This window comes from Sciurus vulgaris, assembly GCF_902686455.1.
Source record: "Sciurus vulgaris genome assembly, chromosome: 10".
Lineage (NCBI taxonomy): Eukaryota > Metazoa > Chordata > Mammalia > Rodentia > Sciuridae > Sciurus > Sciurus vulgaris.
Genome location: NC_136470.1, coordinates 125,535,191 through 125,562,576, shown reverse-complemented (window position 1 = coordinate 125,562,576; position 27,386 = coordinate 125,535,191). Strand labels below are relative to the sequence as shown.

General features: G+C 35.7%; 1 protein-coding gene across 4 annotated transcripts in view; it reads left to right on the top strand.

The window, feature by feature from the left end:
- Nucleotides 1–27,386, top strand: part of CEP70 (centrosomal protein 70) — a 59,781-nt gene that overhangs the window by 17,549 nt on the left and 14,846 nt on the right. For all 4 annotated transcript variants that reach the window (XR_013766376.1, XR_013766377.1, XM_079155020.1 and 1 more), the window contains 6 exons: nucleotides 4,351–4,520; nucleotides 9,298–9,354; nucleotides 12,011–12,098; nucleotides 12,185–12,273; nucleotides 13,864–13,938; nucleotides 20,162–20,267. Coding sequence is in view for 2 of the 4 variants with exons in the window: in XM_079155020.1 (XP_079011146.1) it covers nucleotides 4,351–4,520; nucleotides 9,298–9,354; nucleotides 12,011–12,098; nucleotides 12,185–12,273; nucleotides 13,864–13,938; nucleotides 20,162–20,267 (585 nt within the window). In the remaining 2 variants the exon portion in view is untranslated. The remainder of the gene's footprint in view (nucleotides 1–4,350; nucleotides 4,521–9,297; nucleotides 9,355–12,010; nucleotides 12,099–12,184; nucleotides 12,274–13,863; nucleotides 13,939–20,161; nucleotides 20,268–27,386) is intronic.

Here is a 27,386-nt window from a genome sequence, read left to right as displayed (position 1 = left end):
GTTAAACCAATGCCTGTGTTCCTCACCTAATTGCTAGCTGTTGTGACTAGGAGGCAAATTTGGTTATAGTAGATTTTAGCTTTTAGTCTCCCAGAAAAGGGTGGGATAGCACAGTTTGGGTACTGACAAATTGTTTTCTCTCTTTCTTTTTGATAGCAGGGATTGAACCCCAGGTGCTTAACCACTGAACATCCCCAGCCCTTTCTTGCATTTTAGAGACAAGGTCTCACTGCCTTGCTTGTTGCCTTGCTGAGTTGCGGAGGCTGGCTCTAAACTCTCGATCCTCCTACCTTAGCCTCCCGAGCTGCTAGGGTTACAGGTGTGTACTACTGTGCCTGGCTCAAATTGTATATTTCTGTGTCAGGTATGGTACAGAATTCTAAATTGGAATTCCAGTGGTTGGGGTTTAGTCTTGTCTGAACTTTGAAATTTTTTGAGTAGGTGTTTGATATATGATCCATACCCTCTATTGCTGGGGAGATGCTGGTCTCTGCAGGGCATCAGGATCTCTAGGGCCTGTGTTGAAATCCACTTGTAGGTTGTAGGGATCTAAACCTCCACAGGTTTCACCTTTACTGCCAAGAATATGACATACTGGGTGTCTTTCCTAGAGTTCAGATGCTCCTGTGTGGTTCCTGTAGACGTCTTCCCAATAGTTCTTACTGGGCACCAGTGACAATGGGAACTTTTTCTCTTGGGATCCAGAGTCGGAATAGTCCAAGTAAAATTTTCTTTGTGCCTATTGCAGTCTCTGATTCAGGCACCCTGGGGAATTTTTTTTAGTTGACTGCTGGTAACTTCCACTGAGTTGCTGATCACCTGACTTTGCTCAGAGCTGCACCACATGGTGGCTGTGGTTTTCCCTGTCCTGGAGCATTTATTGCATCCCAAAAGTTTCCCAGCCCTAGGGCTAGCTATTTTTGGATTTGCTTTCACTGAGCCAGTTTGCCTAGGACTGTGTCCATTAAAATTAGCCTTCATCTCTAATCCACAAGTTTCCCCAAGTCAATTTTTCCTTATTTTTAAAATTTCTTTACCATCTCATCTCCTTGGTCTACTGCCAGTACTCTAGCATATTATTTCTTATGTTTTAATTTCTTTCTGTGTCTCTATGGATTTTTTTTTTTTTTTTCTTCACAGTTTACTATTAAGTTTCAGTGAGTTCCCTTAGTTTCCCTCCTTGCTGAGAAACAGTCTTCCTGCTTTGAAATTCTGGTAGCTAAGGAACTGCTGGGAGCACATCCTTCTGCTAATCTGCCATCTGCTCTCCTCAGAATCGCTAATTCTTAAACTCCCAAAGTGGAGCTACTTGTTCTTAGACTGGAATGTCAAGAACTGTGAGCTAAAATAACATTTTGCTCTTTGTAAGTTAATTGCCTCTGGTATTTTATTACAGTGGTGCAAAGTTAGCTAATAGTGGTGTGCATGTTCTGTTCCTTCTTTTTATTGCTGGTAAGTATTCCACTGCATGGAAATACCACATTTTGCTTATTCATTCACCTACTGATGGACTTTTTTTAATTAATTTTTTTTTTTTTTTTTGTTTAGTTGTAGATGGACACAATACCTTTATTTTGTTTATGTGGATTAAACCCAGTGCCTCATGCATGTGAGGCAAGTGCTCTACCACTGAGCTGCAACCCAGCCCCTGCTGATGGACAATTGAGTTTTCATTTTCTAGCTATTTGAAATTGACCTCATGTAAACGTTTATGTTTAAGGTTTTTTGTAGATATATGCTTTCATTTCTCTCTGGATACCTAGAACTTGAATTGCTGAGTCATACAGTAAGTATATGTTAACTTTTTAAGAAATAGACTTTTCCAAAATGGCTCTATCATTTCACATTCCTGCCAGGATATGAAAGTTGTAGTTTCTTCATATCTTCACAGACCCTTGAGATTGAACACCATCAATTTTTGAATACTTTCATTGGATATATGATTTTAAGTTGGGGGTTATTTCCTTTCCACATTGGAAATACCTATTTTTCTCCTGGATTCCATTGTTTCTGCCAAGGATTCAGTTGTCGATATCTTTGCTGATCCTTTAAAGGCATTCTACCTTTTTTTAAAATTTTTTAAAAATTTTTTATTTTTTATAGACTGCATTTTGATTCGTTGTACACAAATGGAGAACATCATTTTGTTTCTGATTGTGCGCAGTGTGGATTCATACCATTTGTGTGATCATATATGTACATGGGGTAATGATGTCTGTCTCATTCCACCATTTTTCATACCCCGGCCCCCTTCCCCCACGTTCTACTTTTTCTCTAGCTGCCTTTTAATATTCTTCTTTGTTTTTGTTTTAAAATAGTTTTACTTTGTGTCTAGTCAAGTTTACTTTTGATTCATCCTCAGATTTTTATAGCACTTCTTGAATTGGTGACTTGATGTTACACATCTGTTTTGGTAAATTCGCAGCTATTATGTTTTGAAACATTACTTCCATCCCATTCTCTTTTCAGACTTTAATTTGTTAGAGTTTATCATTGAATAACATTGTCTTTTATGGTCTTAATCCTTCATCTTTTTATTGATACTTTATTCTAGATATTTTCTGTGGATTATTGGATTTTTTTGTTTTGCTTTTAGAATTTCTATATGGTTCTTTGGTTTTTAGATTTCTGCTGAAATTGTTTTGAATATCATAAGTTATTTTAGAATCTGATTGTGGAATAAGATGGGAGTGGTGGTTGTACAGTATTAAAATAGTATTATATGCTACTGAATTGTTTGCTTTAAAATGGTTAATTTTATGTTGTGTGAACTTTACCTCCATTTAAATCTGATAATTAAATTACGTGATTCTAATTGGATCATTTTAAAAATTGTTTCTTTAGGTCTCTATTTGTGCTTTCTTCTCTGGCATGCCTGGTTTTTATTTTTTTTTATTGCATGCTGAACTTTTTTCATATATTTATCTATGCATTTTAATTGTACATAGTGATGAGATTCATTACATATTTGTACAAGCACATGATATAATAAAATTTGACTAATATAATTTCCCAGTATTTTCCCTCCTCTGTGTGTCCTCCTTTCCATCTTCTTTTGTTTTTTTCTCTAGCTTCCATATATAAGAGAAAACATATGACCCTTGACTTTTTGAATTTGGTTAATTTTGCTTAACCTGATGGTCTCAAGTTCCATCCATTTTCCTACAAACCATGTAATTTCATTCTTCATACTGATTAAAACTCCGCATTTTTTTTTTTTTTTTTTTTTTTTTTTTTATCCGTTCATCCATTGACAGACACCTAGGTTGGTTCCATAGTTTGGTTATTGTGAATTGTGCTGTTATAAACAGGTAGGCATATATTGCTATAGTATGAGGACTTTAATTCTTCTGGATTAATAGCAAGAAGTGGAATAACTGGGTCATATTGTAGTTCTGTTCCTAGTCTTTTGAGGAACCTCCATATTGATTTCCATAGTGGTTATATTAATTTGCAATCCCACCAACAGTGTAAAAAAGTGTTCTGTTTTCTCCATCTGCAGTATTTGTATTCTCAAAGACTTCCACTGTCTGGAGTGTAGTTTGATTTTCATTTCCCTAATTGCTGAAAATGTTGAATTTTTTTTTTTTTTTTTTTTTTTTTTTTAATGTGTGTGTGTATTGGCCTTTTTACAAAATTTGTGGTACTGGAAATTGAACCTAGGACCACTTAAACACTGAACCACATCCCCAGCCTATTTTGTTTTTAGAGACAGACTCTCATTGAGTTGCTTAGGGCCTCGCTAAATTGCTGAGGCTGGCTTTGAACTCATAATCCTCCTAGCTCAAGCCTCTGGGATTATGGCGTGCACCACCATACCTGATTGGTGATTAGTATTTTTTTGAGAAGTGTTTGTTGAGTTCATTTGTTTATTAATTGAATTGTCTGAGTTCTTTTTGTTTCTTGGGGTTTTTTTTTTGTTTTTTTTGTTTTTTGTTTTGGTACTAGGGATGTAACTTGGGGCACTTACCTACTGAGTCACATCCCCAGTCCTTTTTTGTATTTTATTTAGGACAGGCCCTCATTAAGTTGCTTAGGGCCTTGCTAAGTGGCTGAGGCAGGCGTTGAACTTGGAATCCTCTTGCCTCAACCTCCCAAGTCATTGGTATTACAGGTGTGTGCCTCTGTACCCAGCTTTGAATTCTTTACATATTCTGGATATTAGTTAGATTTTCTCCTGTGCTTAGGTTCTCTTTGAATTCTTGTTTCCTTTGCTGCACATAAGCTTTTTAATTTGATGCCATCATATTCATTTATTCAATAAAACCGTGAAGATGACTTTGGGTAAAGTATGACAGCATGTCCTAGAGGTATATATCATAATCATGTTTTTAAAAAAATTTCTTACAGGTGAAATGCCAACATTACAAGAAAAAACGAATGGAACAACAAGAGGTTATTGCTTCTTTGCAAAAGGATATCTGTAGATTTACAAAGGAGGAAGAAGAGCGCATCATCACTCAAAACAGAGTGTTTGCTTATCTCTGCAGAAGAGTTCCTCACACCGTCCTGGATAGACAGTAATATTTGCCACATAAGATGATAATGTAGCTAGATTCATTTTTTAAAAATTGAGTTTATCATGGGAGTGGTTATATCTCTCGTAAGGTAGAAAAGACTTCTCCCTGTCTTCTTTTTTCTCCCCACTCCATTCTGTTTTATTTATTTTTTTGGCCCTAGAGCTCTTTGAAGAATGAAATTAGATATTTGTTAATTTTAAATGTTTAGTGTTATTTTTAACAATTGAATTTCCAGTTAATTTATAAAGTTTTTGTTTTTTAACTGGTGCATAAAAATATACAAATTGGAGCTGGGGTTGTAACGCAGTGGTAGAGCACTCACGTGGCATGTGTGAGCACTGGGTTCGATCCTCAGCACCACATAAAGATAAATAAAATAAAGGTATTTTGTTGATCTATAACTAAAAATATTAAATATACGAATTGTGTATGTTAATGGAATAATGTGATGTTTTGTTACGTGTATACATCATGATATTTAAATTAGGTTAAAGTTTGCTGTTTTCTTGAACATTTATTATTTCTTTAGGGTAAAAATTTAAATCCTTCTAGCTTTCTGAAATATGCAGTTCATTACTACCTATAACCACCTTCCTGTACAGTAGCACCTCAGAACTTCTTACTCCAATCTAAATGTAACTTAGTACCCATTTATCAACCTTTCTCCCTCCCTTCTCACCCAAACCTCTCCAGCCTCTGGTAACCACCATTCTGTTTTCAAGTTTCATGAAATTGACATTTCAATTTCTTCATATTGAGTAAGCTCTCTGGTTCCATTCATGTTTTTGTAAATAACAGAATTTCATCATTTTAATGACTGAACAGTATTCAGTTATGTATATGAACCATATTTCTCCATCAATTTATGGACATTCAAGTTATTTCCATTTCTTGGCTATTGTTAATAATGCTTCTTCTGAACATTGGAGTGCAGCAGTCTCTTTGACATACTGATTTTTTTCCTTTGGATAAACATACCCAGTAGAATTGCTGGATTACATAGCAGTTATATTTAAAATTTGAGGAAATGCTATTCTGTTTTCCATAATGGCTGTACTAATTTACATTCCCATCAACAGCATACACAGTTCCTTTTTTCCACATCCTTGCCAGTACTTGTTATCTTTAGTCTTTTTGATTATAGCCATTCTTATTGGGGTGATTTCTTATGGTTTTGATCTCCATTTCCCTGATTAGTGATGTTGAACACTTTTTTCATGTACCTGTTGGTCATTTATTTTGTCTTTGGAGAAATGTCTGTTGAGGCCTATTGCTCATTCTTTACTTGAATTATTATTATTATTTATTTATTTATTTATTTATTTTTGGGTGCTGGGGATTGAACCCAGGGCCTTGTGCTTACAAGGCAAGCACTTTACCAACTGAGCTATCTCCCCAGCCCCAGGATTATTTGTTTTGGTATTGTATATTTGGAGTTCCTTATGTATTCTGGATATCAACCCCCTCATCAGATGTGTGACTTGCAATTATTCTATAGGTTGTCTCTTCACTCTTTTGATCCTTTCCTTAGCTGGGCACAAGTTTTTTAGCTTGATGTAATCATATTTGTCTTTATTTTAGTTTTGTTTCTTGGGCCTTTGGGGTCTTCTCCAAAACATCTTTGCCCATTCCAGTGTCCTAAAGCATTTTCCCTGTTTTATTCAAGAAGTTTCCTAGATTTAATCTTAGGCAAAAATTTTAATCTATTTTGAGTTAATTTTGTAATTGAGAGATAGAGGTCTAGTTTCATTTTTCTGCATGTGAATATCCAATTCTCCCAGCTCCTTAAAATTTCTGTTAACCTATCAGCATCAAAATAACTAATTCCTTTTAACTGGGAATGGTTTTTAGATACTACTGTAGGGATGTTGAGGTTGCTGGTAGTTATGTTTTCATTGACTTAAGAGTTTTCAGTGAAAATGTTATGGGGTGCAAATTAAGAACAGACCAATCACCACTGAGAAGTCCAAATTTGAGAGTCTTTATTAAGCTGGCCAGCTGACTGTCTCACACAGTGCCCCCCAGAAAATGGCTATTGGGAGAACAGCCCCGACCACAGGGTTGTAGGGGTTCATATACCAAAAATCACATCAATCATAAGTGTCTGTTGCTATGATTCAAAATTACAAACTAATATCATGAGATCATCGACAGAGGGGGATGTGGGTCAAACTGACCCTTCCTAGGTACAAACCAAAGAATGGTTGCTAACATTCACATAATTACCGTTTACATGGTACATTGGTTACTACATAGGAGTTGCCATTGTATATTATTAAACATGTCATGCTAAGTAACTGATGATGGGTACAGAGGCAGGGTGTTCCCATGGGAGAAGCTTATCTCCTACATAACATGGAGTCTCAGAGCAAAATGGAGTCTGTTTAGTCATTTCCCTTAGAGTCTGGCCTATAACATTCTCATGGAGTCAGATTTGTCAGCCCATCACAAAAAGAACTAGGAACTATATATTTCTGGGGGAAAAGAAATCGTTTTCCAGCTGAAGTTAATGTTCCAGTATTAAACTCTTTCATTTTACTTTGTAACTACTTTAAGTTTTGTTCTTTTTTGTGGTGCTGTGGATGAAACCAGGGTCAATATAACTACTTTATCTTTTAATGTCTTAAAATGTTCTAAAATAATCTCAGAATTACTAACAATAAACCTATTAAATGAAATTTACATTTCTTTAGTGTTATATATTCCACCATAGATGCAGTCAAAATATGGTTTTCTAAAATACCTTGATAGGAATTTTGTGTTTGTGTCACCAAATTAGTAAACATTTGGGTTTGTTTTCAGTTGTTTTTAATTCTTAGGAATCACCTTTTTAATTTACTTTGGAATATTTAACAGTTACATAATCCCAAAGTCAAAACTATGATTATTCAGAGAACTTGTTTTCATTTTTTCCCTTTTCTACTACCTTAGACTCACTCCCCCCACCCTTGTAAGAATTTGTTTTAATTGCTTAGTGTTTTTAGCAATATAAACCATATTTGCATTCCCCTTTGAATGAAAAGTAGCTCTTCTTGTTTTGTACTTACCAGTATAAACAGATTGCATTTTAGCTAGTCTTACGTGTTCATATAATAAGATTGAGAATCTACTACATTAGCTCTGTTGCGCATAAAAAATGAAGTCATATGTAAGTTAAAACTATAGGTTAAAGATTGGAATAAATACATATGATCTACATATATAACTTTCATCCTTTTAAAGAAAAAGGAAGAAACACTTGGATTCATAATAAAGTATAGTTAACAATAGGTGTGAATAAATAGAAGAAAGCAAGGAGAGAAAATGTAAAGAAGAATAAAATGAAGGAGAGGCAGAGGCGTTACAGTGGGAGGAAAGGATAGAACAATGAAGGGAGAGCGAAAATACCAAACCCCCAAAAAGTCAGTATGAGTGAGAGGGTGAGATACACTCAGAGAACTTTCTATGCCAGATGAAATTGGGCTCATTCAGGTATGGATTTGTCTAATGGGTCAGTGATTTTTCTACTCTTATTTATTTTTGTGATGCTAGAGTTTGAACTTAGGGCCTTTTGCATGCTCGGTAAATGCTCTACCACTGAGCTCTACACCCCCAGCCTTCTGTTTGACTTTTAATGAAGCAAATCTTTAGTTTGAGACATTGAAATTAAAAATTGAGTTAACCTTACTAAAAATGAGTTGTAGCAACTATAGCCATTGTCAAAAGTTACAAAGGCACTAGTTTAAGGGATGTAGAGTAAACACAGATGAGTGAAGCTATGATTTCTGCATTCAGTGACCCAATAGTCTCGTTGAGTAGATAGGTACATGCTTAAGTAAAATACAAGGCAGATAGTGGTAGGTATTGTAACTGTGGGACAGTGGGATGCCGAGTGTGACGGAAGAGTGAAAGGTAGAGGCACCAAAAGGCTTCATGAAGATGGTCAGCTTGCTGCTCAATGATTGGGAACTGTAGAATTTTAATAGAAGTAAGAGAAGGGATTTTTCGGTTAGAGGAACACACTAGGAGGAAAAGTGAATTTATTTGGAAATGGCAAGTAATTCAAGAGGTCTGAAGCAGTGAACATGATGTGTGTTCATCATTGTGTAGTGTTGCCATGTTAATTTATGAATTGTTAGCATTCCAATCCCTCTCCAGCCTATTCAACGTGAAAAACAGCACTGCTTGTCCACATGCCCCCTGGGTTACAATATCATCTCCCAGTAAAGGACCAAGGGTTATTTTTCAGTACATAGGCAAATTCATATGTAGTTTTTCTCTATTTTTTTAGAGCAAATAGAATAATATTATGCACTTGGTTATGCAATATTTTTCCCTCATCAGTCCTTACTAGGACATGTGACATGCAAATTTACATTTCTAATGCTGCATTATTTCTTATAATATGGATGTGCCACTATTTCACCATTTTCCTGTTGAAGGCCTGATAGATTGTTTTTTCACTCTTATAAATGATACAGTAGACAATATTGTTCACATTAAGTTGCATCCTTGGGCAAATGTTTTGTGCTCAAGATTGCTAGAAATAGACTTTCTGGAACAAGGAGAATATGCATTTAATAGGTTAAGGTATACTATTTATGACTATTAAAAAATATTGAAATTAATATAAAATATGAATTAGTATAATATTTGATTCTGATAAATCATTGAAACTTTTTAAAGCCTGCCAGATAATCTGTACTTAACTTTTATCACTATAATTTGAAATTATGTAGAGAATAGTAGATATCATACTGCATTTTGAAAATAATTCAATACAGATTTTATTTTCTAGGTTGCTTTGCCTAATTGACTACTATGAATCTAAAATAAGAAAAATCTATACACAAAGGTATGAATAATCCTGTTATAATCTTTGAAGTTATTGTCCAGTAATGAATCATACCAAAAGTTTCTATAGCCTTTTGAAACTTTTAAGTAGCTTATGGAAATCTACCTAATGTCAGTAAGTTTTTTTAATACTGTGTTTTACTACCTATGTTAAAATATATTAATATACATATATTTAATAACAGCAGAAATGGTTTTTCCTTTTATTTTTGTCAAAGTATTATTCCACTGACATCACCTAACCCACTTGATAGTTACTTAGTATATCCACAAAATGCATTAGATTAGCTGCCTACCAAAGTGTAACCTAATTAGGATCAGATTTAAGAGATAAAAGATAAAATGTCAGTGAAAAGCATACAGTTTAAAGCACACATGTCACTTCTGAATTTAAAAAAAAAAAGGTAAAGATAATAGATTTTGGTTAACCTAAATAGCTGAAGAATATATCTAAGAACATATAATTCAAAATGTTTTAGTGAACAGTAGCTATTCTGTTCATTGTTTATAAAAGGAACAGTTCTTTCAACAAATAGACATTTACTTGAGCATCTACTTGGTGTCATGTTCTGTTTTAGGTAGTTAGGATCCCAGAATAACAAATCAGACAAATTTTCTGCTTCCATGAAGCATATACTTGACTATTCTTGCCCTAAGAATGGCTTCTCAGAAACAGCTTGGGGTGGGAAAAGAAAGGAAAAAGAAAGAAGAGAAGAAAAAAGCAGCTAAGGTTAATAGTGACTCATTCTATTCAGAAAGCAGCATATCAAGTGTTAGGGATTTCTGACTTTGTCATTTCAGTGGTAGACATAGTGTCATATAGATTCTAGAGATTGGACAGTTTTTCATAATGGTCCTTCTAGAGTTTACAGTCTAGTAAGGAAAATAAACACTAAGAAAAATAACATGAGACTTAAACATTAATACATACTGTCATATTGAATAATTTCTAAAAATTGTAGAGACAGTAAATACTATAGGTGTTTAGAATAGGATCAGATCAGTTTTGAATGAAGTGACCAGAGAGGCCTTCACAAAGCAGATGTAGGTTGTACTGTAGTTAAAGGATAGGTAAAAATTGGAAAAACACAGAGAAAAAGAGTCTAAAATGGCTTTACCCTTTGGATTCTATGAGTAAAAAGGGCATAAACGTAAAAGTGTTAAGACTTTTTTTATGGCACATTCATCTGGTTGGAGTTCAGATTTGTTGGTATGTTCATAGGTAGGAATAGTAAGTAACCTACGGAGAGCAATCATTAATATACCTGGCAAGAGTAAGATGTAAATGAGAAGACATGAGTTGCCTTGGAAAGAAGTAAGATACTTTTTCCTTTACTACAGAAAAACTACCTGGGTGATGGGGTTACAGGTATGTGTGTTAGTGAGGTTCCTCAAGGGAGATATGAGTCAGTAAGATGAGTGGATAAATGGTTGATTAAAAATAATTGACTCACAATTATGAAACTGGCAGATCTGAAATTTGCAAGGCAATCTGGCAGGATGGAAACTCTGGAAGGAATTGATACTTCATTTTTTTTTTTTAATTTTTTAATTTTTTAATTTTTTTGATATTTCATTCTTGAGGCCAGTTGAAGATTTGAGATAGAAATCCTCAGGGGATCTCAACTTTGCTCCTGAGGACCTCAAAAAGTTGGACAGGGCCCACCTATATTATGAACAATAATCTACCTAAAGTCCACTGATTTTGGTATTAATCACATTATTAAAATATTTCTCACCAACATGTGGGCACCATGGCATAGCCAAGTTGACAAATAAACTAACCATAGTCTATGGTATATGTACACCAGGGTATAATAGTACCTCATGTAATGTGACAGCTGAAGTGAAAAATCTTGTCCTAAACAATAAAGTTGTATTTTACAGAAAAATATACTGATTCAGTTTTTGAATTTAAGTGTGATTAAAATAGGAGTTTTTCACTTGAACTAGAAATATTTCAAATGCTCATTGGCCACTTATTAGAGGTTACTTTTATAGAATGGTACAGTGTTAGCTCATCAAGATTGATTTGTTAGTACTTTGTGGTTCACAGAGTGCTTTAATACCTTTTATTTAGTCTTTTCTATTCATACTAATCTTGAGGTAGATATGACACCTTCCTGTCTTACAGATAAGAATAAATTGAGATTGATCTGTTCAGATGAAACAATTGGTTAATAATGGGTGTCAAGGTTTGAATCAAGACTCGTAAGTCTGTGGTCTTGTCCACCTGTGTTCTATGTGATTTTTAAATGTAATTGTTTGAGCTTCAGGTACTAGAAAGAAAAAAATCAGTATGTGGAGAATGCATTTTAAAGAAGAATGTGGATGTTCTGCATTGTTTTATTTATTCATTCAACAAGTGTCTTTTCACCTCTTACACCCCATAATCTTATAGGCAGTGAGATCCAGTGGTAAACGAGACAAATGGTTCTCCTATGTTCTAGGTAAAGGGATAATTAGCAGATATAAACTATAATGTTAGTAATAATGTGTTCTAATGACATTCTTTATGTGAACAAGTAAGAAATTTGGATTAAGTCTTGGTTAGATTATTAAACTCTTACTAGATTGGTTTAATTTTTATTAGCTAATTTTTCCCCCTTAAAATAGATTTTTTTCATAAGAAGTATACTACATGTATCTTTTCACAGGCAATATAAAGAAGATGACAGTCAGTCAGAAGAAGAAAAAGACTATCGAAATATGGGTGCATCACCGACTTATAAATGCCTTCTAGTGGTATGGGGACTATATGAATAATACTTTTTATAAAGTAAAATAATCACATGGGAAAGTTAATTATTTTTGCGTGAAATGTGTTGTAGTCATTACAGAATCAACTCAAGGATGCCAAGTCCAAGATTGATGCACTTACAAGTGAAAAACTGAAGCTCCAGAAAGATTTGGAAAGCAGGTAAGAGAAACTTAAGTCATGTTTCTTCATCCTTTGACAAATAAACACATACTGGGATTTGGATATTAAACCAACCATTCTAACCCTTTACCCTCCAACCAATCCTGAGTGCTTCACACTCATGTTCATGATCATTTGTGTCTCATGGTAAACGATGGAAGGCCTGCCCACAGACAGGCAAGGAAAATAAGAAAATGGGAGTCCATGTTGAAGAAAAAACTGGGTAAGAACTTTGAATAGATATTATTTAAAAAGTAGCTTTATTGATGTATAATTGACATGATACATTGCATATTTGAAATGCACAATTTAAAAGTTTTGACATTTGTAAACTGTGTGAAATAATCATAATTGAAATAATCACCTAAAAGTTTGCTTTTGTAATCTCTTCCTCCAGATTTGTTTTCTGTCATTATGCAATAGTTCATATTTCCTAGACTTCCTGTAAATAGAGCCATACAATATTCTCTTTGTTATCGTCCATTAAACCTAATTTTTTACATTTTTAAGTTGTTTCAATTGTTAACTGACAAATTATAGTTTTATATTTATGGGATACAAAGTAATGTGATTTTTACGAATAAGGTAGAATAATTAAGCTGACATATCCATCACAAATATTTATACATTTTTTTGTGGTGAAAGAAGGTGTAACTTAGTACTTTAAAAATATACAAAGTTTCATACCAGTGGGTTTCTCATTCCCAAGTTACTTTAGAATGTCTTGTGATTTTTTATTGTGGGAGAAGAAAATAGTTCTTGTAACATAACAGAAAGCTCCATGCAGCATTATTACAAAGAGGTAGCACCACCTATTGACAGTGAGCAGTACAGCATGAACATTGTTGACACTGTTTTCATTCAGCAAATATTGGTTGAATACTTTTTCTAAGTTAGGCACTTCTCCAAACTCTGGGATAAAAACAATGACCAAACAAATACTTTATTTTCCTAAAGTTTACACTTTGCTTATTGCAGTTCTGGGGATCAAACCCATGCCTTGTGCATGATAGGCAAAGTGTCTCATCTCTGAGCTACACTGCCAACCCTAAAGTTTATACTCCAGTGGAGGACTATTAATGGTTTATAACATAAATCATTTATATAAAGTCTGAAAAACTGCTGAATAATGTGTAAATTTCTGGTTACATAAATAGTAAAGATTTTAAGAATAATGCTTTGGAATAAGGAACAATGAATTCAGGATAGTGGTTACCTATGGTATGGGAAGAAGAGGAATGTCATTAATGAGGGACACATGGAGTTCTTAAGTATGTTTTAAAGATTTGAAACAAATCCATTAATATTCAAATTTGGTTAAGCTGGGTGGTGAATAAACTAGGATTTGGTATAATCTCTTATCTGTATATTTGGAATATTTCACTATGAAAACAATTTAATAAAAAAGTAAATGGTTTTGAATAAGGAATTATGTAGAAGAAATTCACATGGCCAGTAAACACCTGATTAGCAGTCATAGAATAAAGAATTTTAATGAGCTTGTGACAAGTAACAAGATATCTTCTATTAAGTACTTTTATTGTTTTATTCAGCTAATTGAATGTATTCAGCATGGTTTGTTTTCAACAGGCCCACACAAGAGGATTTAAAACTTCAAAAACAACAAGTGAAGAAACTGGAGAAAGCCCTTAGGAAAAGAATCAAGTAATTATATTTTACCAAAATTATAAATTTTATCTCGTTATTTCATAGTGACCTTGTGTTGGAATTACCAGGCTGATGGGGGAAATGACATTAATAATGTATATTTGTGTGGCACATACCTATAATATCAGCAACTTGGGAGGCTAAGGCAAGAGGATTTGCAAATTTAAGCCAGTCTTAGCAATTTAGAGAGGCTGTAAGCAACTTAGTGAGATCCTGTCTCAAAATTAAAAAACAGAACTGGGGTGTGGCTCAGTGGTAAAGCATCTCTCTGTTCAATCCCTGGTACTCTTCCCCAACCCCACCAAAAAAAAAAAAAAAAAAAAACCTTTCTGGTTCCACAGTTTAAAAGCAATTTCTCCCGTATTGGATTTGGCTGTATATTCATCTTAGGTGATAACAAGAAAAAGGTAAGTTGCCTAATGTAATTAAGAACAAAGATTTTTAAATAGAATATTGTCTTTGGAAATGGAAGAATTGCTTGAGAATCAATAAAATTAGAAGTGACAAGCTCCCAATTTTTGTTGTTGATAGTCATAATCCGAAAATTTGAAGTGAGCCTTATCGCTTCAAAAGTATCAGAAGGCATGTAGTGAGCCTGCCTTCCCCACCCTAGCTTTGAAAAGCAAGTGCTAAGAGATGTTTTAATATCTGGTCTCAAATAGTAATTTTTATTTTTTTAAAGATTGTCTTTAGTATCCTTTGATTCAAGGAAATGGGACTTGAGAAAGTATTTTGGACGCATTTTGTGGGAGGATATATGTGTGGGGTGTGTGTGTGTATGTGTGTGTACATATATACATGAAGTATATTTCTATATAACCTAGTTACATGAAATAGTTTGGAAACTGAGTTAATGTATGCATCAAATGTATTAAATCAGTTGTGGTAGCGTATGTTAATTTTTACTGACAGCTGTTTCCTTCTATGGCAACAGATTCACAATAAAAGGAAAATATGTGCATCCATGAATTACATATTGATTAAGATAATAGGGAAGGAAAGCTAAAAAGAAGTGGAAGGTTTGGAAAGTATACCTTCATTATTTGAATAATCATTCCCTTCCTACCATTGCTTGACATTTCAGGTGCCTATAGTATTTCCTATTATCTGCTTTGGAATTCTAGCCTAGAATTGCTGTGGTAAACCAATTGGAAGAAAATCTCTCCCCTCATGGAGATAACATGAATGGAGATGGATAATGAAGGAATAAATACGACAATTTCAATATAAGAACTTCATGTAAGATAATGGGAGACTAGCTCTTGCGAGTTTGGATAGGAGGTGGTGGTGACATGGTCAGTGGTGGAAGTGCTGAGAAGTGTTTGGAATTGGAGAATATTGAAGTAGAACTGATGACTTTGTAATGGCTTGGATATAAGCAGTTGAGTGGGAAAAGAGAAGACGCAAAAGTCTCCTAAGTTTTAGGCCTGAATAACTAGTTCGTTGGTAGTGCCATTAAGTGAGGTGAGGAAATTGGGAGATAACTGAGAAAAGATATGGGAGGTAAAGTCAGAGGAGGAAGAAATCTATTGACTCCAAGATAACCATTAGTGACGATAAACATAAACGTACACAAACATACATGCTGTTATGTGTACATAAAGATTAATCCTCATTTGCAGATTCCATGTGTGAATTTGTCTACCTGCTAAAATTATAACCTCAAATCAGTTCTGATGGCATTTTCAGAGTTGCACATGGGCATGCTCAGTGGCAGAAAATTTTGAGTTGCCCGACATACATATTCTCAACTATTGAACAAGTTGATGCTCTGTCCTCATTTCAACCCTTATACTGAAAAAAAGGGTCATTTTTGCTACTTAGTGCCACTTTTTCCCACCATATTTATGCTTTTCGTTGATTTCTCTAAGGTGCCTCATCAAGCATAGTACCACAGGAAGGCTGTGGTGTGCCTTATGAAAAAATACACTTCTTGTTAGATCAGCTTTGTTTTAAGACATGAGCTAGGGAGTACGATTGGCGACAAGTTCATTAGTGAATCAACAGTGTACTTTAAGGTGTCTTTTAAGTAGAGACTTGCATAAAACATGGTTATATATTGATCTGTTGACCCATTATATCCCTAGTTTTCAATTCTGCAGATACTTCAATGAAATTGACACAGGTACATTAAAACAGGTTGGAAATCAGAATTTGGAGATTATATATTGGTATATTTTAATTGTATCCTTATAATTGTCATAATTATATATTGTATACTATAAGTTTTTATGTACCACATCTGGGACAGACAATATGGGACGATTGGAAAATGCGACCACAGCGTTGCCAGGAGCATGACTGTGTGTTTCCCCTAGGAGCAGCGGTTCAGGACTCAGTAATTCAGTATTCATGGTGACTTTATAGACCATAACTACCACAAATAATGAGAATCAACTATATTATATATATACTATTGTTCATTTGGGTTCTGATCTTTAAAGTGACTGTTGGCCTTCAAAATTATGATTCAAAACTAATCCCTGCTGGTTTTTTTGCTGAATTTTGAAGAAATGATTTTTTTAATAATTCAAAAATATTTTATTTTGGAATTTTTTATTTAGATGTGGATACAGAGAATTGATAGTATTGGATAACTTGCCCACATTATAGATAGTAGGCAGAAGAATAGAAATCATATCCTTAATCATTCTGCCTCCAAATCTCACTCTTAAAATCACCACACTAATAATTAAAACCGAACAAAATACCCAAATAAAATCTTTTAATTTTGTTTTTGTGATACCGGGGTTTGAACCCAGGGCCTCATACATGTTAGGTAAGCCCTCTACTGTTGAGCTACATCCCCAGCCCATGAAAAAAAAAAAGATTTTCTGTTGTGCCAGAGGTAGTATTATTTAAAAATACTACTGATGTTTAGGAAATAATACTCTACTGTCAATCCAGTGAATTCTACCCACAGATGTAGAAAAGACAGTTTTATAACTGAGTAAGCTTTTAGCCAGACTGTGCATTACAGGCAGTGTGCTAAAGAGATTGTAAAGACTGAAAGAAATTCTCCGATATAGCTAGGCAGGTAGAATTCATTACATACATGCTAACTGTCTTTAACCAAAGGAAAAATAAAATTTCTAGTGTTCTTATGACAACCAAGAGATAACAACTTGGCACCAGGGACCTTGACTAAACTTTGACAGTGTCAGAGTGATAGGGCACAATCTTCCTTGATAGTCACATTTCAGACATGGTTCCAGGACCTCTAAGAAAGATATTCCAGGAGATTTAGAACTGGCAAGAGATTTATTTAGCTTGAAAAAGATGTACATACATCTTAAAAAGATAAAGGATTTGTAATTATAAGTTTTCCAAAGGAAGTGTTAAGAGAAAAAGGAATAGAGAAGTCTTTTTTCTCTTTCATGACCAGAGAATACTCAGTCGTGTGGTTTTTTGTTTTGTGTTTTTAAGAGGTGTAGTTACTCTTAACACCTTCATTTGATATTGAAGGTTAATATAACAATTTAACATGGTCTTTCCTTGTAGGATAGTTAATATTATAGACAGGTTGTTTTAAAGTTATGTTTCTTACAAGTGATCAAATGGATCTGCCAGTACAAGACAGCCAAATATACTACACTAGTTTCATTTAATTTTCCATACCTAATTTATTTAGCTAGGGGAAATGATCAGAATATAGCCATTCTAGTGTTAAAATGACAGACATCAAAGTGGTCAGTTAGGCTGGTGAGGCCCCCTGAAATTAACAATTCAGCTTGGTTCCCTTACTGTGATAGAATCAAGAAGCCAAAAAGGAAAAGGCTGGCTCACCCCAGTGTTCCTCCTCCACCACCCCCCGTGAAATGTGCTGGGTGGGTTGGTTAGTAACATGCAGCCAGATGGGGCCCAACCATCTCACTGCCAAGAACCCTGCATAGAAGGTTTTTGCTGTTTTATGGGGGCAGGGAGCAGGGAAGTTCTGAGAGAGGGGAAAAAAGTATTTAGGTCCCTCTGCCAGTGAGGAGATAGTGGCAGAAGCACCAGAAAAATGCAGAAGCACCAGTTAAGTCCTTGTAGTAAAGAGGCCCCTAATGTGGGTGCTGGGCTTAGAATGCAGAAATGTCCATGACCATGACTAGCACGAGAGGGAGGAGGCTTGTACCTGCAGATAACGTCCTCTGGAGATTTCAGTGTGCAGGCTGTGCAAGGTGTCTGGTGTGAGGAAGCTTGCTGCTCCTCACCAGGCTGCCCCGCAAAGCCTTTGTAATTGCTTATTGCTGGGCCTAAAGATAACGTGTAGTGTTTGGACCTGGGCCTGGATTTGGGCTTCTCACTAGAGAAACTGTTGCCTTCAGAGTTTGACAGTGGTGCCAGGTTGTAGTGACCCACTTTTTTTTTTTTTTCTGTAAGTCACTATCTTAAAAGTTCTGAGAATGTAAGAAAGGACTCAGGAAACACAACTTTTTTGTTTGTTTGTTTTTGTGGTGCTGGGGATTTGAACCTAGGACCTTGTGCTTGCAGGGCAAACACTCAACCATCTGAGCTGTATCCCCAGCCCAGGAAACACAACTTTGAGAGGCCCCCATGAATGCACCTGTTTTTCATCAGTATGGCTAAAGTAGTGTGATTAAAAAAAAAAAAAATCAGCAGTCCACTTTTCAACTTGTTCCTCGTCTGTAGCACAGATCTCTACCATGAGATCATAGAAAGCCTCTAACAGAATACAAAAGCTATAAAGTTTCTGCAAATAGAAACCTAAATTACACAGATGACTATGCAAATAAGACGTATTTCAAGTAGAAGTACAGTGTTGAGTTTCTTGGCTCACAAAGGAGCACAGCCACTGCCATTGGCTGTATGGAATGATGTGTACTTAGCGTGTGAGGTAGTCCTGAGCCACTCTTACGGCTCTTTTGTGATTGACTGCTCTGAGGAGTACAAAACTCTAGCCTGTTTCTGAGTCTAGCCTAGTCTCTTAAAACACAGGTTTCTAAAACGTCAGTCAAGTTATATGCAAATGGGAAAGAGAATGATGAGCAGTGTAACAGAAGGTGCATTGTTCACATGTGTTGTTTTTTTTTTTTTTTTCCTTAGACATAAGTTGCTAGAATAGTGTTAGAAGGGGAAGAGCTTTGCTGGTATTTTTGCAAATGCCCTTTCACTTCTATTTTAGAAAATTTTTAAAATAAATTAACCTGTGCCCTGGACTCCTTTCAGGACTTCCAGCATTAGATAGACTTCAGGCTGGAGCCAGGTTGCACTGTACTAGCTTATTTTAACATCAACTTCTTTGGCCCTGGGTTCCGCTTTGGTCTTTGTTGCCTTGTCATCCTCAGGCCAATAGTTCTTTTCTGCGGTCTGCACATTAAATGTGCCCTGAGGCAACTCCAGATATACTTGAGCTATCTGACTCACCTCCTAAGGTACCAGTTGTTGGTTAGTTCTTTATTTCCGAAGCTAAACCAATTTTTATTAGTCTGGTTTCTAATATTGTTTTCCTCCTGAGCCTGGTTGTACTCGTGTGATTTTTGCAGAGAATTAAATTTTTTAGGAGAATACTGTTATGGCAGACATTTACTGTGAGATTAGGTGAACCAAAGGTCAGTTTCCCCTGAGTCCCCAATTTTTACTGATGTTTATCATCTATAAATTGACAAGAACAGTCGGTTCAAATGAGCTAATATATGTAAAGTGCTTGGAATCCCTGTGTAGATAAAGTGGATTCCCAGTAATTTTAGTTGCTGTCATTAAATGAGGGTATTTTTTTTATTCATCTGGTTAATGGAATCACATTTCATTTTCTTGCAGCCTTCTGAGTCTTAGGTCTCCATGCCCTCTTTCCAGGTCTAGGCATCACTATTGTCTTTTGTCTGCACAAACCAATTGCCCTGTTCAGGCTGATTTCTCTCTGTACCTATGGCCTCTTAACATTAGAGTACCTTGGATGGAAATTGCTTCCATCTTTTGCTATAGTTTTTTTCCAAGCTGTTTTTTTGTGGGTGTTGGAGAGTATTTAGAATTTTCTTCTTCAATCTGATCCCTTCTGTTTTTAGGGATTTCTTCTAATTTGTGTTATGTTGGGAGGACTTTCTTGTTTTCCCATGGCAACATGACTTAAGTTTTTTGAAAAACTTGAACATACACGTGCACATATAAGTAAAAGGATGTAAGACTTCAGGAGGCCAATTGGATCATTAGCATCATTATCATCTTAATCTAGTGTACAGGAAGGCATTTTGTATTATCTTGATATTTTTCTCTTTAGGTTACAGGAGCTTATCAGTCATACAAACACTGAGGATACAGAGAAAAAAGATGAACCCAGCAAAGAAGACCATCAACGGGCCCTAATTGACCAGAGATACTTTCAGGTATTGAATAGCTAACAAAAAGACTGGTGTTTATAATGAACCTTGGTTTCAGTTTTAGTGTAATAATTGATCACTTGGTATGAAGACTTTCATAGTCATCCCGTGGTATCCATGGGGGATTATTCCAGGATACCTATAGATATCAAAATGAGCAGATGCTTAGGCTCTTAAATAAGATGGCATACTATTTGTATATAACTTATGCATGTTCTCTGTTCATTATTTATAATACCTAATACAAAATGTGAGGTAAATAGTTGTTATACTGCATTTTTTAAGGAATAATGAAAAAAACTTTTAAAAGATTTTATAATCCTTTACTCACACTTAAAACAATTTTCCTTTTATTATATAAGTAATCTGTTTTCTTAGGGTTCTTTTGTGGTTTTGTTTTGGATTAATACATGTAAACTAATTTTCTGTGTGGTGTGATATAGGGAATCTCATTTTACTGGTTTTATAGATAATTTATTGAATAGATGAACAATCTTTTATTTTATTGACAGAACTGGGCCTGTACTCTTACCTTATTGGACCAAGATAGGGTTTTAAAATTTTGAACCAATTACCAGTATTTCATACATTTAAGAGATTTTTAAATGTTCTTGTTTCTGGCTTTTCTTAAGAAACTATTGGACCTGGCAGTAAGTTTCTTCATGCTCATGGTGCCTTTTCCCTGTCAGATGTGGGCATGTGCTCTTGTGTTAGCCACAGTTCCCACTCCTCCTTGTTTGTCTCATTCGTGCTACTACTTGGCTTCTGTGGACATTTGATTTCACAATCTTTTGATAGAACACCTTTTTTTCTGTTTTATTGACACTTTCATCATATATTGCTTATATGCATAATTTTTTAGATTCTCTGATATGTTCCATTCCTATACTACTTCTATATTTTAATTTCTATATTTTTATAATGTTCTGAAATCCTTTGGGGAAAGTTTCCTGCCATTGCCCCACCCCTCCAAATTTTCTTGTCTATATAGAAATTTAGCACCTTACTTTCTGAATGAACAGTTTTTCAGATTTAAAAATCCTTTTGCGAAGAGCTGAAATTGTACTAATTTTATGGATTAATGTTTGGAGAAATGACACCTTTTATAGTTTTGAATTATCCCATTCCGTAATGTCTCTAATTTCAATTAGACTTCTTTTCCAACCTTAAACTTTCATATCTTTTTAAATTTAGTTTTTGTGTATTTCGTATTAGGTTGATTTTCTAGGTCTTTAATAACTTTATTGCTATTGTGAATGGGAGCCAGATATCTTTCTGAAAAATTGAAAAATGTTTTGTTTTAGTATTGCTTTCAGCCTATAATTTCTTTCATTTCATTCTGTCTCTAGACTCAACCTAAGAGACCTTTTTTTTTTTTTTAAAGAAAGTTAAATTATTCATAGGCATTGAGATGAATTCATATTTTTGCTTTTATTCCTGACATCTTTTTTTATTTACTTGGTTTTTGGTTCTATGCTTTTACTTTGGTTTTGTTTCCTTTTCCTAGCATTTGCTAGACTGGTTGAAATTGCCTTGTTCTTGTGTACCTTCAAGTAATTAGGAAGTTTATTATCCTAATTCTTCCTTTCTCTAATGATTACCCTTAAATTTAAAAAAAATCAATATCAAGAGCTTATCAGGGCTGGCATTATGGTTCAGTGGTAGAGTGCTTGCCTAGCATGCATGAGGCACTGGGTTTGATCGTCAGCACCACACATAAATAAATGAATAAAATAAAGGTCCATCGATAACCAAAAAAATCTTACCAGTATCTGCAAACTCTGATGAACCTAAGACCTATATTGTTTTTCTTTTTAAAATTCTCATCTCTCTAGCTGAGTGTGGTGGAACACACCTGTAATCCCATCAATTTGGGAGACTGAGGTAGGAAGGACTGGAAGGTTGAGGCCAGCCTCAGCAGCTCAGTGAGATCCTGCCTCCCAAAACAAAAAGGTGGGGGATGTAGCTCAGTGGTAGAGTCCCTTGGGTGAATCCCCAATATTGTAAGGAAAAAAAAAATTCTCATCTCTGGGAATGGGAATTGCCATTTTGTGGTTTTCTCATTGTTAATATCTTTTGCTGCCAGTCATCATGAAGTGTTAAGTCATAAGAAAGAATGTGCTTAAATGTCAATAAAAATTCAGTGGAGAAGGGCTAGGGAGATAGCTCAGTTGGTAGAGTGCTTGCCTTGCAAGCACAAGGCCCTGGGTTTGATCCCCAGCACCACAAAAAAAAAATAATAATAATAATTCAATGGAGAATTAATAAATATTTCCATTAAAATGATGAGTCTAAATATAATAAAAGTGAAAAATTTAAATATACTATCTTGAACTAAAAAGAAACTTCTAAATAAGCCTTTGAAGTCATATTACCAGGAGGCCTATTTGTAGCTTGAAACATGTCCAAGGAAAGTGACTTCTTTGCTTGTGTGTATATATATTGCTGGGTATTATTAAACTTTAATGCCTCACACAAGCTAGACAAGCGCTGCACCCCTGAGCTAATCCTCAGCACTGTTATTGGCTTTTAAAATATGCTGTTTGGAGTCTCCCTTACCTCTCCTGGAACGATATTTAAGGAAGAATCCATCATTTATGAGGAGAGGGTCATGGTCAAATAGTAGGCATAATATGATATTTAAAATTCAGTCCTGGCATCAGTGATATTACGGAATTAGTATTGTTAATTTTCTTAGGTATGATAATAGTATCAGTTTTGTAAAATATGCCTACTTTTAAGAGATTCATGCTTTATTATTTGAGGATGAAGAGTTATGATGTCTGTATTTTCTTCAAATGGTTTAGCTAAAAATAGCAAATATGGCAAATGTTAACCATTGTTGAATCTAGGAAGTGATTTTTGTGGGTGTTTGTGAAGGTTAGTTTTCTGTGTCAACTTGACTGGGCCATGAGGCACCTAGATATTTGGTTAAACATTTTTGTGAGTGTGTCTGTTGAGCATATTTCTTGATAAGATTAACATTTGAATTAGTAGACTGGGTAAAGCAGATTGTCCTTTATGATGTCATTGAGTCTCATTTAATCACTTGAAGGTCAAATTGAACAAAAAGGCCAAGAGGGAACTCAACTTTCCAGACTTCCTTTGTTCTTGAACTGAAACGGCAGCTCTGCAGTTCCTAGAGACTGTAACTGTGCGCGTTAGCACTTCTGAGTTTCTAAGTACCAATCTTGGAACTTATCAGACTTAATAATTCCATGACCCAGTTCCTTATAAATAAATCTTACTATAATGAAATACATATTCAAACTATATGTAATGAACTATATTTATATGAAGACAATATGTGTGTATGTATATATGAATTTGATACTGGCTATGGGTGAGATATGAGCCAGTAGAGTGGTTCTGCTTCTGAGAGTTCAGTGAATATTGTCTTAGTGATGAGGATGATTGGACCATTTGTTGGGTATTATCTATTGGTCCTGCCTGAACTTGGCTACATGGCAGTAGCAGAATGCAAATAGAGCGAAAGTGATCTAGGCCTCTTAAGAATTGTCACAACATTTTTTTTCCCCAGTATGTTCTGTGGGTCAAGGCAAGGCCCAAGACCAGCCCAAATTCAAGGGGTAGAAAACAGACTCCACTTTTTGATGGGAGAACTGGCAGTGTCATACTGTGAAGATGCAAAAATAAATGGGAGACAAGTAATTGTCATTTTTTTCAACAATTTGAGATGAAGTATGTATACAGGTAGTATTTGCTCCCTGATCTCTTTTGGGAGTTCAACTGCTGTCTTCCTGATCTTTGGTGTGAGATAAAGAGGACCACATCCTTCTGTCATTAATTATTTAGTGGAAGAGGGGCTGGGATTGTAACTCAGTGATAGAGCACTTGCCTAGCATGTTTGAGGTACTAGGTTCAATTCTCATCACCACATGTAAATAAATAAAGTTCCATCGACAACTAAAAACTAAAAAAAAATTTAGTGGAAAAATGTTAATTATTTTTGCAATTAGAATGTTCTTAGATGAGTTTAAATATAACAAGTGAAATATTGAAATACACCATCCTAAAGTAATAAAATAAAGCTCTTGGGGAGATCCAAGATGGCAGACTAGAGGGAGGCTGCATTCCTTCTCGCTTTGTAACTCCAGTTTCAAGCAGAGGATATCTGTTTCTTGGTGAGGCAGTTTTTGCTGCTTATCAATCCCCTGCTGTTTACCCAATTTGTCTGCTGTGATCACCTGCAGTCTGCCAGCATATCAACGCCTTTTTTGAGTGCAGATTGCTCACTGTCGGGCATCTATCATCCGCCATTTGCCTGCTTCTCACCTGTCCATTGCCTGCCTTACACCTATCCATCACCCAACACACAACGTTCACCTCCCGATCGTCCGACAACAGTCAGCAAACTGATCGCCAACCGCCAGTGGAGCACCAGCTGCCTGCTGTTGCCGGGAAGTTCACTGTTACAGTACCTACAGGTTTGATTACACATGGCTGCCGCCATTTTGAGACAACAGCCAGGCCCCATAGGACCCCTGGCCATACTGACTGAGCCCCGTCTCCAGGATTCCTCGGCCCGACCAATCACTCCCTGCCTCTAGGGCCCTCACATCGACTGACTGCTCCCTGCCGCCAAGACCCCCAGACCAACTGACTGCGCCCTATCACCGGGACCCCAGAACAACTGATTGCACCCGGTCTCCAGGATCCCACAACCACACCAAACACACCCGACCTCCAGGACCCCTGCCCGACCAACCACATCCCGTCTCCAGGACCTCCAGCTGACCATGACCCTGAGCTGCAGCTCCCCTTTGCCAACACATTTGGAAGCCAGAGCAGCCATCTTGGATAATCCTGGAAGCTGTAGCTCCGATCTTTAGGTGGGGCAAATCCCATCCTGAGACACCTGCTGGAGACTTGAAGCTCATTGTCAGGTACCTCTCATGCATCAGGCTACTGAAGACTGGAGGTTTCATTACTATATGACTGTTATACTGTAGATTTTCTGTTTTCTACTTATTGAAAAAATTTAAGTTTTTATTTCTTTACTTTTCTTGCTCTCTTCCTTTTGTTTACCTGTTCCCTCAGAGTCTCTTTCTCCCTTTTTTGCATGCTAACATCCAATTTCTTTTGATTACACTCTCACCCTTTCTATTATCTAGAACTTCTGTATATTCTTTTCTTATCCCATTAACAGCCACATTCTACATCCCTCTGCATCCTCTTTGTCCTCCATTAGAAACTGCAGACCTTACTGCAAATCTGTTTGTTTTACTGAAGATAATATTTGAACTCATTCTGTTTATTATGACAATTTTGTTATTGTCCTCATATGGGGCTATTTGGTCTAGGATTGCATAGTGTCTGAAATGGGCACTGCTAATATTGATCTCCCCTTAAAGAAAAGGTTTTGGAAACCTACAGAGCCACTATAAACCTATAGGGGGAAATCTGCAATACCCTAGATCTGCACTGCTGGAGGGGAAGATACATGAACAACATGAAAAAATAAGGGAAGAAAATGATCCAAACAAATCTAGATTCTGTATTAATAGAATCCAATGACAATATGGTAAAAGAAATGCCAGAAAAGGACTTCAGGTTATACATGATTAAGATGATTTGCGAAGCAAAGGATGATATAAGAGAGCAAATGCAGGCAATGAATGATAATACCAATAAGCTGAAAGAGCACCTGCAGGAAGCAAAAGATCATTTCAACAAAGAGATAGAGATTCTCAAAGAAAACCAAACAGAAATCCTTGAAATAAAGGAAACAATAAACCAAATTAGAAACTCAATGGAAACCATCACCAAAAGACTAGACCACTTGGAAGACAGAAACTCAGACAATGAAGACAAAATATTTAATCTTGAAAATAAAGTTGCCCAAACAGAGAAGATGGTAAGACATCATGAGCAGAATCTCCAAGAACTATGGGACATCATGAAAAGACCAAATTTAAGAATTATTGGGATTGAGGAAGGCACAGAGATACGAACCAAAGGAATGAACAACCTATTCAATGAAATAATATCAGAACATTTCCCAAACCTGAAGAATGAAATGGAAAATCAAATACAAGAGGCTTACAGAACACCAAATGCACAAAATCACAACAGATCCAAACCAAGGCACATTATAATGAAAATGCCTAACATTCAAAATAAAGATAGGATTTTGAAGGCCGCAAGAGAAAAGTATCAGATTACATATAGGGGGAGACCAATACGGATAGCAGCTGACTTCTCGACCCAGACTCTAAAAGCTAGACAGGCCTGGAACAACATATTTCAAGCTCTGAAAGAACATGGTTGCCAACCAAGAATCCTATACCCAGCAAAACTAACCTTCAGATTTGAAGATGAAATAAAATCCTTCCATGATAAACGAAAGGTAAAAGAATTTACAAATAGGAAACCTGTGCTACAGAATGTTCTCAACAAACTATTCCATGAGGAGGAGATGAAAAACAACAATGGAGGTCAGCAAAGGGAGGAAGTACCTTAGAGAAAAACCACTCAAAGGAGAAACCAAGCCAACTTAAAAACCAAAACTAAGCCAAATGACTGGGAATACAAATCATATCTCAATAATAACTCTGAATATTAATGGCCTAAACTCATCAATCAAAAGATATAGACTGGCAGAATGGATTAAAAAGAAAGACCCAACAATATGCTGCCTGCAAGAGACTCATCTCATAGAAAAAGACATCCACAGACTAAAGGTGAAAGGATGAGAAAAAACCTACCATGTTTATGAACTCAGTAAAAAAGTGGGGTTTCCATCCTTATATCAGATAAAGTAGACTTCAAGCCAAAGTTAGAGGGATAAAGAAGGACATTTCATACTGCTTAAGGGAACTATAAATCAGGAAGACATAACGATAGTAAATATTTATGCCCCAAACAATGGTGCATCCCTGTACATCAAACAAATCCTTCTCAATTTCAGGAATCATATAGACCACAACACAATAATTCTGGGTGACTTTAACGCACTGCTGTCACCACTACATAGATCTGCCAAACAAAAACCAACCAAAGAAACCATAGAACTCAATAACAGAATCAATAACCTAGACTTAATAGACATATATAGACTATTCCACCCATCAACAAGCGGATTCACTTTCTTCTCAGCAGCAC